This window comes from Nicrophorus vespilloides, unplaced genomic scaffold (genome assembly GCF_001412225.1).
Source record: "Nicrophorus vespilloides isolate i.1.1-1 unplaced genomic scaffold, Nicve_v1.0, whole genome shotgun sequence".
In the NCBI taxonomy this organism is placed as follows: Eukaryota; Metazoa; Arthropoda; class Insecta; order Coleoptera; family Silphidae; genus Nicrophorus; species Nicrophorus vespilloides.
Window position 1 is genome coordinate 19,368 of NW_017095482.1, and position 16,082 is coordinate 35,449.

General features: G+C 31.9%; 2 protein-coding genes across 2 annotated transcripts; one reads left to right on the forward strand and one right to left on the reverse strand.

Moving 5' to 3' along the window:
* Window positions 1-1,697: 1,697 nt before the first annotated feature.
* Window positions 1,698-7,270, forward strand: LOC108559938 (probable H/ACA ribonucleoprotein complex subunit 1). Its single transcript, XM_017917366.1, has 5 exons — window positions 1,698-1,715; window positions 1,769-1,936; window positions 5,994-6,351; window positions 6,403-6,786; window positions 7,191-7,270. The coding sequence occupies exons 1-5, from the start codon at window positions 1,698-1,700 to the stop codon at window positions 7,268-7,270; spliced, it is 1,008 nt and encodes a 335-aa protein (XP_017772855.1).
* Window positions 7,271-7,884: 614 nt separating this feature from the next.
* LOC108560025 (neprilysin-11) lies at window positions 7,885-13,309 on the reverse strand. Its single transcript, XM_017917479.1, has 15 exons — window positions 13,272-13,309; window positions 10,926-11,020; window positions 10,424-10,738; window positions 10,111-10,366; window positions 9,901-10,049; window positions 9,818-9,828; window positions 9,373-9,764; window positions 9,226-9,322; window positions 8,993-9,169; window positions 8,774-8,933; window positions 8,670-8,718; window positions 8,545-8,612; window positions 8,358-8,488; window positions 8,139-8,303; window positions 7,885-8,077 (listed from the first exon to the last, which is right to left on the reverse strand). The coding sequence occupies exons 2-15, from the start codon at window positions 10,936-10,938 to the stop codon at window positions 7,898-7,900; spliced, it is 2,163 nt and encodes a 720-aa protein (XP_017772968.1). The 5' UTR covers window positions 10,939-11,020; window positions 13,272-13,309; the 3' UTR covers window positions 7,885-7,897.
* Window positions 13,310-16,082: the final 2,773 nt, after the last annotated feature.

Sequence of the window (16,082 nt, forward strand, 5' to 3'; positions counted from 1 at the left end):
ACTTAATATCAAGAAATCATATTTGCAGACCATAAATGTATAAATATGTCATCGACAGAAATACTTGAAAACTAAAAAATACATAGTTATTTAGTAATACTTATATTATAAAGAGACTTTTTAAATGCTTTATTTATGTGTAAGTACTTGAAGTTTACCTGGACATAATTTGGAACTGTTCAATCTGAAGAAGTCAACTTGTCATAAAATTGGTGCTCATGCTATTTACAGCTAAAAATATCTGAGCTAACTATCTACATCCTAAATATATAAAAAGATTCTCTGTTTATTATTTAATAATTTATACAATTATGTTGAAATGAAATCCTTATCAATAACTATCATATCAATCCCACGTCGGAAATGAATTCATTTTATAATGAGAGGAAACGAATTAATTACGATTTTATGACCGAATTAAAGGTTGAAGGTCAGTCAGATAACCTACCAGAAGTTATTTACGTAAATTAGTTAGGAAATCTATTTTTACAAACTTCCCAACTAACATAAATTAATAGTTATTAAGGAGATACAAATATTTATTGTTGCATGTTAAATTTTGCCAACTAAAACAACAGAAAAAGTTCCCATTGCTCTTTAGTATTTTTTATTTGTAATCAATATCCTTTTAGAAGTTCAAATAGCGTTGATCCAAAAAAGACTTGACTGCAAATCAAACAAAACAATGATCGATTTTTCTTGTGGTCTCAGACATTACAATAGAACAACCACAGCGATATCCATTAATTTAACACTATTGCCGTTATTAATCAATCAAAATTACATAATTTTTTTACTTATAGAGTTTGGGGATTTTCTCTCCAAGATTACAAATAATTCGATATGTAGAAGATATTTTCTTCGGATTCTACGCCCGAAATTAATTGGTCTTTAATTGTAAATCAGGTAAAGTCAATGATGTTATTATATAGCAAATATTTATAATTGTATGCATTCAGACTTCGAAATTGGTGTCCAGACTTAATCCAGTTTCCACCTAACATTCCGATCAAAGGGTATCGAATCGAAGTGAAGATTCATTTTAAAAACTCTTCTTTTCACATAATAATAGTTAATTGATATATTTCATATTATCAGAAATTCGTTTGAATGGCTTGCATATATAACACTTATATAATACTTATATATTTCTCGTGTTTTATTTGATAATAGCTATGGGTTATTTAATAACGATTAAGGAAATTGTTTCACTATATAAAATTTACTTTTCTTTCATGTATTTTTTGTAATTATATTTTGTTATTAATGCCACTCATTCAATCTGCGAAGGTTAAATACATAAACAAAAACATATTATTTTTATTATATCATTACCAAAATTCATAAAATAATAATAATATACACCAAAAAAAAAAACCGAAAATCCTTTAAATACTAGCGCAATCTGCTTCCCGATTATTTCAGCTACTAACGTTTTATAGAAATGTACAAATTAAAGCTATTTTTATATTTATTCGTTACACTAATTTCCATGACAAGTGGCGCAAAGGTATTGTACAAATATATAAGTTAATATCATGATTTAATTCGTCAATTTATAGAAGAATAAACTGCTTATAACGCAGAATAGAATAGGTTATCACACTAATAAATCCATGTGCATATTCAATGGAGGTTTGTCGTACACAAATCGAACGTTCAAAGTGGTGGATGTGAACTTTACTGTAATTCGGGAAATGTCGGAAGATAGCAGGGTATTATTTGATGTAATTAAATCTGGTGTATTTTTTTAAATTGCAAATTGCAGATGTACGTTACTGCCTACAAATGGATCAATCAAAACTACGTGCAGTATTCTCCAATTGAGTTTTCTGATACAATTTCAAACATCCTTATGTACAAGCAATTCGATTTATGGAAGTTAGTTCACGATCTGAGTAAACCGCCTTTAACATGGCCTCTATCTTACAATACAGTAAGCAAGATTTTTCAGTTATCGCATATTTTTGTAAAAAAATATTTTCAGACATACGTCCTTTATGGTTGGTCACCAAATGCTAGTATGTTTCCCCCATACTTACCATACGGAAAATACAAAATGAGACTGTTTTTTGGAACTAAAAAACCTTTATTGATGGTATCAGTGGTAGATTGGTATGTTACTTTCTCACAAAATTTTACATAATTACTTAGATTCTACACGAACTAAACAATATAATATACAATTATCAAGTATATTGAATATTACATAATCAACACTTTATAAATGTTTTGTTTTCTTATTTCCTGGTACTTGCTCTTTTGATATGGATTTCACAAAGATCAGTCTTTCAGAGCGTGACTTTACAAACTTCCTCTAATTTTGACATAACATCCTTTATCCCATCTTTCTATTGCATACTAATTGAAATATTGTGAAGTAAATAATAAAAAACGATACTAATTCATAAAATACACATAAACTTTAAAAATATAGTTTTTTTTTATAGATATATAAACGGTTATCTCCCTTTATATACTTTTTATTAATGAAAATTTAATAGTCTCAGAACTAGTAAATAATTAAAATGCGCAATACCAGTTTTATATTGTTGTAAAGATGTGAAATGTCATAAATGAATAAGCAATGCGAGAATAATAATTAAATCTGTAAAATGTATAGGAATGCCAATACGGTAATTAAATTGTGATAAAGCAAATGTTTTTGAATTAAAAAATAAATTTCATTCATAGCCGCACGGCGTTCCGCAATTTCTCTATTTTCTGCCGCGGCAGTAAAATAATGCATACTTAATTATGTTTTCGTTATACGTAGAATGTAGATCAAACAGAATTTTTAAATATATATATAATATGCAATTTAGAAGTTTGAAGCTGATGCAATAAAATCCGAACATTTGTTGTAAGATAATTATATTTTCGCACACGGCTTGTAATTATTAGAAAACGTTCACTAAACTAATAGCGATAGGTATACACTACAATCACTATAAAATTAAATGCGATAGAATCGGAGGTTGCCAATTCGTCGTCCAGTTCGAGTCCACCGCCTTTTCCAATTGCGACCAGATCAGATTCTCCTTTCGTATGGAAATTACGAAGGCGGCAAATATGCCACAGGTCATTAATTTAATATACCAACAGTTGCAAAGGGGGAAAATAAATGAATCAACGAAACTTGCTTTCGTAAAACAGTAAATCTTTAAAGCAGAAGCAGACGTGGACTTTAATTGCGGAATCGCAAGTTTCTAAACGGGATTTGCTGTTCGTTGGAAATGCATCGAAGGTGCTCGCGCCAAGCAGAGCAACAGACTTCCTCCTCTGTATTATTGCTATTATCCTGGAACGAATCGGTTCTCAAATTCCGAAACGGTGACAGGACAATGCGGACAGCACTGACGGTGCTCCGCTTTTTTTTTATCGTCGTCTTCCCCAATCGTCGATAGAGGAAATCTCGCAGTTCTGTTGCGTAAGGGAAAACCGCGTCCGCGAAAAGCGCGCCGCTGTTTTAATGCCAATTATCATGCCGCCTCTTATATAACCGCCTAGTTTTTAATGGAAAATTGCGAAAATTCTGCGCAGTCGGAATTCGCGAATAAAATCGGTAATTAGAGTTAATTACAATAATTTATGGGGATAATTTTGAGCGATTTAGTGCATATCTGTGAGGGGGGCGCTTTATTTTATATTTGAGTATCCTTTATTTTCAGATTCCTTCATCTGTGCCCGTCGGGTTTATTCTTATTTTGAGCGATTTGCATATTGAGGTTTACGCTACTTTCCAAAGTTGTTAAATCCTCTCGTTTTTTGAGATCGCAGGGCTCGCAGTTAATCTAAGCTGAACTCAGCCAAGCAAAACCAAACCAATTCTGCATCATTCATGTCATGTCAATTTACCGAGCGCAGAAACATTATTCAATACTATTCCATCAATCAAACGTTAATTAATTGATTTTAAATTTAAATGCTGCAAATATAAATTATAAAACATCTTTAATGGGAATCTACACTCACGATCAATAAAATTGCTAACCACTTTATCCACTTCAAGATTCTAATTAGACGTATAAAAATGGAAATAATATTTATGAGCTGTTATTTGAAATACTTAAAAAGGATTATTTATAGCTTAATTATCCATAATCTACAATGGAGAAATAAAATTTTCATCCACTCAAGTTTAAGATTATTGTATTTGTTCCTTTATTTACAGTTTCTGTTAAAAAAATATTTTCAATATTTAATTATCAATTAAACTATCAATATGTATTTAATGAATGTTCAAATTCTGAAAGACCTAAGGTTTTTTTTTTATTTTTGTAATAGGGATTATCATTAGGTACATCGATGTAAAAGTAAGACATGACACTTTTTAGAGCAATGACAGGTTTCATTTACACCGGTTATTATAATTAAAAAGAAAAAAAAGTTATATTAATTAAACAATTATACATAATTCGTGCTTTCTTTCCGGTGGAGCCATAGTGCGCTCACCTGATGTACTTTTTTTTGTGAAACTATGTCATTTTTCACTTACATGTATACACATAAACTCGCAATTTATTAGTTTACTTTCCGCAATTATTTTTAAAATGAAAGAGAAAAAGAAAACGATGGTTTCTTGTGCAATGTAAACAGTTTATTTTACAAGTACATGTATAAATTAAAATTTAAAACAAAAATAGATTTATTTTACCTTATAACAGTTAAGTAACGTGCTGATAGCACTTTAGGGTGACCTTTATTAAGTCGTTAGTAGAACGAAGAATATTTACTAAAAATAACAAATCTTAACAGCATTTACATTCACACGGCTCAAAGACCTCGATTGCCAATTGGGATTGAAACTACTTAACAATTACATATATGGAAATACACTGCTGGAGACTTTAGATGATATTATTAATTTCTCGACTTTTATTTTTACTATTTATACGTTTTTATTTCATGAATGTTTTAAATTTAATTTATGTTCTAAATATAACGTTAGAATAAAAAGGAATGAATAAAATATTACATCGTACAATAAGGCAATCACACGAGAGCGTTTCATATAATTACAGCGCAATTTTCCGTTCCAGAAATGAAGCAAATTCAGAAAATTACACTCGACGAGAAAGCATGTACAAAAAAAATAATATCTGCGAAATAATTTTAGCACATACACCATGCTAATAATAATCCTTTAATTTTTTACTAACGAACATATGTCGAAATGGAATTTCAATTATTATTTTTTGTCGAGGAATGAAAAAACGTTTTCTTTCGATTCATAATGCACCCGTTTCGCAACACTTACCGTCTGCGAAACTGCATAATGATTGTTTTTTTTTATGCATTTAATAAATATAAATATGGTTTATATGAGGATTAATTATCATATATGTAATGATGTTTAATTAGCAAAGTTTCGTGTTATGATGCAATTAATTTTGAGTGTATATAATTATATTAGTGATGATGATGCTATTAATATTTTATATTTTTATGAGATATTGGTCAAATGTAAACTTATTTTTATTATATGATGATGGTATGTCTATTGTTTTATGAATATTTTTCTAATAATGAGTAATGAGCAAATTGCATAAAATTAAAAATCGAATTGCTGGGTCTAATTGGAGTGTTACTAATTGCATTGTTTCCTTAAGATCGGGTACTGACTCATACCGTGAGATTATGTGATACGTTTCTGGAATCGGTTTGATGGAAGAATTGTGCATACTGCAAGCGGTGCAACGTATGTGTGAGTGTGTGTTACGGTTATGAGGAATACATGTGCATCGATGCGGCGCGTGGTGTGAATGTATGGGATGGAGAGATGCTCCCGCCCAGTGAAAGTACTATTGGAGCCGTGCAAACCCTCACCAGACGCGACTAGTATAAATTGTTTAGACTACGGGGGTAGAGCATCACTTGTCATTGCACTACATCCCAAACAAGACATGAGACCCTTCTTGGTAAGTTGCAATGCAATGGTATCAGTACCTTTAGAGTTAATTATATAATACAATCATTTTTTTCTGATATAGGTCGTAACATTGATCCTCGCCGTAACAGCCGGTGGTTACGGTGAAGAGAAGAAGAAGGCAGAGAAGAGAGGCATCATCAGCAGCGGTTATGGAGGAGGTGGAGGAGATTACGGAGGCCATGGTGGTGGTGGCATCTCATTGGGAGGTCACGGAGGAGGAATATCCTTAGGAGGAGGTGGCATCTCATTGGGAGGACACGGAGGCGGAATCTCACTCGGCGGCGGCGGAGGTGGATTCGGTGGTGGCCATGGAGGAGGTCTTGGAGGTGGATACGGTGGAGGATTGGGAGGAGGATTTGGCGGAGGATTCGGAGGCGGTCTTGGCGGTGGTTTCGGTGGTGGAGGCGGCGGAGGCGGTGGTTTCGGTGGAGGCGGCGGAGGAGGAGGAGGCGGCGCCGCTGACGGTGGAGCCTCAGTCACGACCATCAACCAAGCCGTGCCAGTATCAGTACCACAACCCTATCCAGTCACCATAACTCGCCCAGTAGCAGTTCCAGTTCCAGTGCAAGTGCCAGTTGCGGTACCACGTCCAGTCGCAGTAGCAGTTCCAGTACCACAGCCCGTTGTGGTTCCCAGGCCATACCCAGTCACCGTTACCAGAACTGTTCCAGTGCCAGTACCACAAGCAGTACCAGTTCCTGTACCTCAACCCATCGGAGTGCCAGTACCTCAACCCTACCCAGTCACCGTCAACCAACCCGTTGCAGTCAGGGTACCTCAAACTGTTGTTGTTCCAGTTCCTCAGATCATTAGCTTAGGAGGAGGAGGCGGCGGCGGAGGCGGCGGTGGCGGCGGTGGATTCGGAGGAGGATTTGGCGGTGGAATCGGTGGAGGTATTGGAGGAGGCATTGGCGGAGGTATCGGAGGAGGATACGGCGGAGGATACGGAGGAGGATACGGCGGCGGGATATCGGAGGTGGATACGGCGGAGGAATCGGTGGAGGTCACGGAGGTCGGGGATACGGCGGAGGAATCGGTGGAGGTCACGGAGGCGGTCTTGGCGGTGGACTTGGTGGAGGACACGGAGGCGGTCTCGGCGGTGGACTTGGAGGTGGACACGGAGGTAGTAGCATCATCAGCTACGGAACCAGCCATGGCTTGAGCGGAGGTGGCGGACACTCTTTCGGCGGTTCCGGCGGTGGACACTCCTTCGGTGGATCCGGAGGCGGCGGCGGTCATTACGCCCTTAGTTCTGGAGGCGGCGGCGGCGGACACGGAGGTGGTGCCAGTAGCTATACCAGTATCTCCCTCGGCGGAGGACATGGTTCCAAATATTGAAGACTTAATCACTGATTAATCATTCTATTTCATCATACCATTTAACTTTAATTTTTTGTCCTCATTCATTATTTTTTTGTACTTCATTTTTGCGTCATACATATGTGATACACATTCATTGTTATATCCGGTGGAATATTTCCTCCAACTCTGTAAATATTTAAAAAAATTTGCACTAATAAAGTAACAGCTTTATTTTATAAAAAAAAATGAAACATTTTATTTCCAACACAAATAATACCCTAAAAGAAGAATTCATGAAACAATAACTCCATAAGTATATCAAAGTGAAAAATATAATATTAATTAACTTCCAGAACAAAATAAAATACAATTTCCTTCAAAAGATAAGTCATAGAAAACAAAACAAATAAAAATCATATTTAATAATAGGTAAAACTAGAAAAATTTAAAATAACGTTGAGTTAACACAACAGAAATAAATATATACTTTATTCAAAAACAACACTCACTCACACGTTGCAACATTAAAACTCTTATCACATAAACTATATAAATTACATAACTCTCATTAAGTCTAATATATGTATATAACTATAATCTCAATATAAAGAATACTATTAAATTATGTATCACTATTATTATCACCCACATTTAAAATACATTTTACCAAATCCGACATCTCGATCTTTCAGGATTCATATTACTACCAACAGGACAATTGAACGCCTTCGAAAAGTCCTCCGAATTTTGCAGAGTACCCAGAACCCTGAACTTTCCTGGACTGTGCTCGTCCGTTCGTATTTGATCAATTAGAGACGCATCATTTCGAGATTCGCACCAGATCTGAAAAAGCAAAAAATGTTTTTTAATTGTATTTATTGTATTATGATGATGAAAATCGTACACTTCCATAAGCTATGAAAAACATTTGGTTATTAGAATATTCATCAAAACCAGGCAAATGATCTTCAGGTCCAAATCGTTTCAAATAATTCTGATATGCAAGAAACGCATGATGTAATCCGCCATTATCAGCCAAATTTTCGCCCAAAGTTAAATCACCGTCGACCTGCATTAAAAAAATATTAATTTACAATTTTCATCAATGTAATTAATTGCTCACATTCATCTCGATGTTTGGAACTCTATAATCACTGTATTGTTTAATAAAGCATTCAGTTTTATCTTCGAACGTATTTAAAGTTTCATTGGTCCACCATTCTATCAAATTTCCATATTTATCAAATCTTCTCCCTGAAATTGTATTAATTACTATTTAGAAATTGTATTCAATATAATTCGATTAACACCTGTATTATCAAATCCGTGTGTTAATTCGTGTCCCAGAATACTTCCAATAGCACCATAATTTAAAACCCTACAATCAAATTATATGATTACGTTGAATATCTTCAATTAATGCTTCTTTAATTACTCTAATCCTAAATGGTACATCGGAAAGGTCAGTATAGCCATTGGAACATCTACAAAAATGTTTGGTATATAAAAAAACAATTACGGACGTATTAAACTAATTACTAATTGTATTATCTCCAAAGTAATTAAAAGCATTTACTGTAACAGGATCCGTTCTCCAAGTTCTATCGTTCTCCAACCGATACGTTTTCAAGCTAGTTAAAGTGTACGTTCTGATGAACGCCATCATGTTTTCTAAATACGTATTGGGCAGTATCGTCATCTAAAAATATTAAAAAATCTAACTTTTTTTTTCGATTTGAATATAATTAGATTGTTTACATTTTCATAATGAACTTCAATTGCCGTTTTATTCATGAGCCAATCGGGAAATCCGATAAAACTGAGCATTTCTTTGCTCTTCTCTAATGTCGCCCGCTTTGTTGGCTCGTCCATCCATGGTATATTATTAACTCGATGCTCGAAAGCTTCCTTTATATCATAAAGCATTTGCTCCACCTGCAATAATTTCAACGATTTTGTTTTACATTACACAATTACAAATAGTAACGCACCTTTGGTTTAGTATTATTTTCAAAAGTTTGATCTACGATCCCGTAGCTGACTGCTATACCCATGAACTTCGTTATAAGCTCAGTACAATCTAAAGACCTTAAAATCATTCGCTTCTGTAATAAATACATTCTACTTGACTCACGTACCTTGATCTTATAACCTCTGGATAATTCTGGTAGTAAATAGACATTTCTTTGTTAATATACGCGATTACATCGCTGGTCGTGTTTATAATCATCGATTTAACAACAATCCACCAATTGTACAACTCCAATATTACTTTAGGAGTCCTTGATATATACAAAAGTATGTTGCAAATGTAAGTCATTTCTGATGGTGAAATGTAAACGAAATCATTTTTAAAGTCGAAATTAACGTCTTTGACTTCTTTAAATAAAGATGTTATGTACGGCTTCCATATATCCATCTTATTCATATTATTTGCAACCAAGAAATTGTCTGTTTCTTTTTGCAATTCTTCTATAGAATATCTTTTGATATCAATATTTAGGATTGTCGTCGCGTTTACAATAGACATCTAAAAAATAATTTACATAAATTTATTGCTATTTGTATAAAATGCAAGTATACTTCTGACGTATCTGATGTCATATTGTAAATTATATCAACAGATTTATTAAGTAAATCTGTATCAATTGATTTTGTTAAATTACTTAGCACGACTTCTATTATTCTTTTCATTGCGTTCTTAGAATTCACTTCGAGCTTACGCAAATATTCTTCAACATCGAAGTCATCCTCGTCATCATCTGCGTTTTGACTTTTCCTCATTTCTTTCGTTTTTCTTTTCAATTTAAACGGACTGTAATAATACCATTATTGTATTAATTTGTCTCTTGTTTCAAAGTTGTTTTTAATGTTACCTAGGAAGTGGAGCTGATGATATGCCTGATCCAATGTACAGAACGTTGTTGCTTCTATTATAAATATCTGCGTCGATGTCGAATTGAATGAAGAGATTCATAGCAAAGATTTGTTTTAATTTAACGGAGACTTCGATCCAATCGAAGTCAATATCATCATCAACGGATTTTCCGGAAAAATAGCTCGGGATTTCAGGTAAACCAACTTCTTTCAAATACTTATAAATCACGGAATATCCGAGATTATTAATCGATTCTAAATTGAATGAATCTTTAAATTACATCAATTCGATGAACGTTTATTAAGATTTACCTACATCCATGCACGATTTGTAAAAATATCTGCTTTGCTTCACAGGCAACGGCTCCTCCTGAGATTCATTCGATGTTAAGAAATTCAAGCTGGACAATAACACCCTTTCATCGATCGTTTCGAACGTCGAAAATTTTGGATACCAACCGTGGTTTGGGTGTTCCACGCTCCAACGACCGCAGGAAAATTCGTAAAAATCCTCGCACGGATCGACGGATTTATCCATCGATAACTTTAAGTTTGCCGATGTCCTCAGGCACTCATCGGAAGTGCACATCTTTTTTACCGAGTGAAGCGCATTGTACGATTTAACGTCTAAAAGAAGAAAATGCATAAAAGAGATTGCATTATAGGAAGAAAGCATGGAAAGCGGAAACTGAAATGAAATGCGTAACAGTGCTAAATATAGTAAAAACAACAAAGATCCAAAAGTGAAATGTTTTCTTGGGGGAATCATATAATTAGATAAAACCACTCAAGGCATCGCATTAAATTTACTTACAAAACGATGTCATTATAAATAATCCAAGGAGCAGGAAGAATACCAAAAAGAACAGTAGTATCGTTATTTTCTTGTGGAAATCTTTTTTCTTAAATCTGGAAATAATAATAAATATTTTCAAGTAAGATAAGAGCAAAATAACATGTAATTGAAAAACATAACAGAAAAAAAAAGTATGCACATAAGTTAATTAAATAAAAACTTGTTTTACTTTCAAGCAACTTTCCTAGTATTATTAAGAAAGCCGGGAAATGTTTGTTTTGTTTCTTATTAATTATATAAAATGAATATCTAGTAAATTGTTAATTAGATAGCTAGTTTATGTGGGTATTTGTCGGTTTCCTAAGAGGTTTTCCGGCTAATCGTGTTGACCATATGGCTTTTGTGTCTGTTCTTTAAAACACCGTCATTGTTTTATCTAGAAAGGCGTTTTATTGACTCTGTAACCGATCACACATCCAAGTAATATACTCAGTAAACGGTGTTGCTTTTATTTGGTCTCCCAACGATTTAGCCTTATTCACACGCCAAACACCATTTACACAAAAAATATATGGTTGAAAATAACATTTCAGTAGAAAAAAACGGAATCCTTTAGAAACATATAATTCTAAAATCGAATAAATAGTATTAGTAAGTAAAATAGTATTATAGGGCGACTAATAGCCGAATGGTTAAGTCACCCTACCCACGATTTTGTGCGCGCCGGTTCGAATCCTGGTCAAGCCAAGCCCTTTGTGAGCCCTCTCGCTACTTGCAGCAATAGGGCCATCGTTCATCATGAATGGACAGTCAAATGAAAAGAGGTTCAGCATATGGACCTTCAGCCAAGTCGATGAACAATGATAATGTTAAAGGATGGCAGCAGATACACAGACAAAGGGAATAGTGGAATCGCATAGCATAAATATACTGAAGTTAACAAGAAGGCAGCCAACCAACAAATTACAGAAGAATATAATGGTAAAAACTTCTATTGGGAAGTTTACCAAAACAGCAAAATGCCTACCACCATTAGATTTAATTAATGTTCGCATGAATAAAATAGTAAATTAAATATACTTTGACATAATAAAAAAAAATAGAATTATGTAATTATAAAATATTATGTCGTATTGTTGTAATATATAACAATAAGACAACCTCGAACAGTTTTTGTATATATTAAGTTCCTCAATTAGTCAGGTTTCAAACACTTCAGAATAAAAGTCATGAAGACAGTTGAAAGACTAAAATAAATAAAAAAAGATTAAAAATACAAAATAATTAGTGACAGTTCATCAACTTAAACATTAACGTAGACTCTAATTAAATTATATGGCACAATTTTAATTAATTAAAGAAAAATGTTTGTAATTTTTGCAGATACAAGATTTATTGTGGCCATTAAAAAACACAACTAATTGCAGAGCTAATTTTACTCTTCTTTATTATAATTGCGTAGTCATTATCAGAAACTTTCTCGGATTTGCGGAATGCACAGATGCGCTTCCGTCATTATTCCAGTTATTTAGGGTGAAGAGTAAAGTGACAAATAAATGCTGAATCGCTATTGAATCTTTATAAATTAACAGGAAGATAACATAACTAATTGAGACATTAGCTTCCTGTACATTTATGAGACAACTTTTATCATTGATTTCTAATGAATAAATCACAATGTAAATTATCAACTCATTTCAATAATTAAAACATTAATAAGAGTTAGATTATTTCTGCATTATATTTTTACAACCAAATAAGATAATCAATTGTATTAAGTTCAAATTAGTTTAAATTTAAGTAATTATTAAGAACAATTTCACATGTAACTAAAAAATAAGTATTTGGTTCAAATTGTTAAATTTTAAACATTTAAATTTTATATTATATCAAATATTCAATATGCTTTACTGATTTCCATCAATTATTTTTATTTATTTAAAATTGATAATAATTATTATAAGTATTTGATAAATTTCGTTATTATTGCATTTTTACTATTTAAAAAACATCCAAATTTATATTAAATAATTCATAAAAGAGTAATTACATATTGTTTGTATTAGTTGGAGAAAAGTAATTCTGTTTATAGATATTTGTTACATGCAACCAAATGCACACTAAAGCAAAATGCTATACATTTACGTTAAGAACATTTGAATTATATATACCTATATCGTTCTATTATGGTATTTCTTGATTATAGTGCAAGCATTAGTGTATTGGTTTTCAATACCAATAATAATCAATTACTTTAAAAGCATGTAATGGCTTTCCATACATTAACAAAAAAAAACATCACCTAATAATTATACAAAAAGAAAAGAAAATATTGATTTATAAATTAACTCTAGATTTACTTACAGTGAACCTCTAGAATTTACATCTATCAACCCTGTCCTGCTGTGAGTCCCATTCGTGGTTTGTCCATATCCTGCATTAAATAAATTTCTCTTAATTATAAATATAATAGTAGAAAACTAACATTTTCAAAAACATTTAATTAATTCAACGCGTTAATCGCATCACGTAAATTAATTAATTCATTTAAGCGTTACGCGAAGTGAATGTTGTATTGAAAATCAGAATTGATGAAGTAATGTATGTAATTGAAATCGCTTTATCTAAATTGATGCACGTCTGGGAATTAGATTGTCGGTAAGTAGAATAATTAACACTTGATTAAAAGCCATTAGGGAATTTAAAAAAAAAGAATCACATCACTACGTGTAGCAGATAATGAAAGTTTCCAATTATTGTCGTGTTTGTTTTTACTTGCATTTATTTGTTCTTTTTTTTAACGTACTTGGTACTGAAAATGCGCTACTCGGTATAGCATAAATTCTTGTCGGATCTTCCATAATGCAAGAAGCTTTCAACTGCAAGACAAGTCAGTTAAGCGCGAACTTAATGTTGGCATCTTCGACGAGTTCCCTCATGGAAATTCAACGCCAAACTGTCGAGACAGTCACAACAATCCAACATTATATTTGATGCTTCACGTGCAGATCGATTATATGAATATTGATTATTTTTGTACGTCGTTTGCCTATTATTATATTATGCTACTCCCATATATTTAACTCCATTATCATATCACAATTTCATTTCTCGTTATGTTTCTTTTTCATTACTGCCATTATGTGTGTGTGTATTTTGCGCAACTTGCGTCATAACAACTGAGTGTGTTTAACGGTAAAAAAATAAATAAAATTATCTATGCAATCAAATATAAATAAATAACTAACTAAATTTAATAAATATTAAATTTGTATTAGAGTTAAATGTGATGAAACTTCTTTACAACAAAGCCCACAATTCCGAAAACATCGATTCTAGGTGTTACTTGAAAATACTTAAATGGACTATACCGCAAAATATGATCAAAAGTGTTACTAGAAGAAGAAAATAAAATCCAAGAAATTTGAAATGTAGTTATTCAGATGACTCAATCAATAGGTTTCAAAAAGTTGATGAAGAGGATGTTAGAAATATATTGAATGTTAGTGGATAAATCTTAGCAAAAATTGAAAAGAACACAAAAAAAATTTAACAACCTAAAGTTATGATATTGAAAACGTTTAGTGAAAATGATTCTGATTTAAATATTGTTATTATTAAACTATCATTAGTAATGCAATAACTCCATATAGGTAATCGTTAAATGATATAGAAACTTTAGACTCATATATAAATATAATGTCACTTTATAAGTAAGTTACTTGTTTCTTTAATCAAACTATTATTTGCATTGGAACACATCCTCATTTTGGTCATAGTAAATTTACCTCTGAAAACGAAGAATATCTAAAATAATTTTTACTTAAATTAAATTTAAGTAAATAAAACCTTGCAAATAAATATTATTATATTATTTTGTATAGTATATAATAATTATCTTAATTGATTGACAACTTATACAAAGCTTGAAAGATTTATCTTCAAAAGAATTTGACAAAATTAATGTATGTGTTGAGGAGATTCATATAAAATACTTTTCTAGCAATATGTTTTTCCATATAAATTTCTATTATATTACATGGTCATGGTTAAGTAAACATTGCTTGTTTTAGTCATATTATCTTATAAAGTAAATGAGTTTCTTATAAACATTTTAATTTTATTTATTAAAATATAATATTGAAATACAGAAATGACCTAAAATCATATAAATAATGTCGTTATTACAATGGAATGCAAGTTAATTAATTTATATATAGACATATACATGAAAGTCATAAAAAAATCGTTATTTTCCAGTTCATGGCTATACAATATAATTATTTTGTTTTGGTGTAATAAAATGAATTTATTTAGGTCGGCGCAACAGACATGAAACCATGATGACATGTTTGTCCGATTCTAATCTTTAATGATCTGAATGACTGAAGGAATAGTAAATGTTTTCCTGTTGACCATAAGAAACAATTAACAATATGGAAAAGCTTTTAGTTGATATTACGGTCATGATAAATAATGCATTTCGCCGTTAAATTGTATTTGAAAGCGTCTTAAGTGAGGAAAACTTTTACCAATTAATAAGAATTTCTAATGGCAGTTTTATATTGAATTGAAGCTCTTTGCTTATTTTACACTAAAATAAAAATAAACTTTGAACTAAATAAAAAACGTGGAAACGAAAGTAATAAATTAATGGAAAATTAATTCGCATTAATTTAATTGGATAATTATTAATAATTTATTGATTTTCAATTGATCCACAAAAGGAAGTTTTAATGTTATTAATTTTTTTGAATTTAAATATCAGTTGGCATCAACTACAGCTTTTGCTTTGATTCGCAAGGAGGGAGTTCAGTTACATTTCGTTCATCTATGAGTCGGCATGTGCTCCGATTTTATAACTTCAAAATTGTTGTGAAACTAATTCAAATCCGATAAACTGTATTGTGTTTCGAGAAAACCATCATCGGAGATCACAACTCTATTAGATTTAGCGGCAATTAAAGGTTAGTGGATCTGACTCTAAACAAAAAAATTTTTTTTTTTCATTGCATTGAGTTTCCCAATTGTTTCGCTAATCGCTTACGTAGCTTGTGTTAAAATGTGTGTATCCTGCAATAACTCTTAATTGAAAAATTCGTTTTAAATTTTTTTCATGTTTTTATATTTAGAAATTAATGCGCCAATCAAAATTATTAATCAATTTTGCATCTT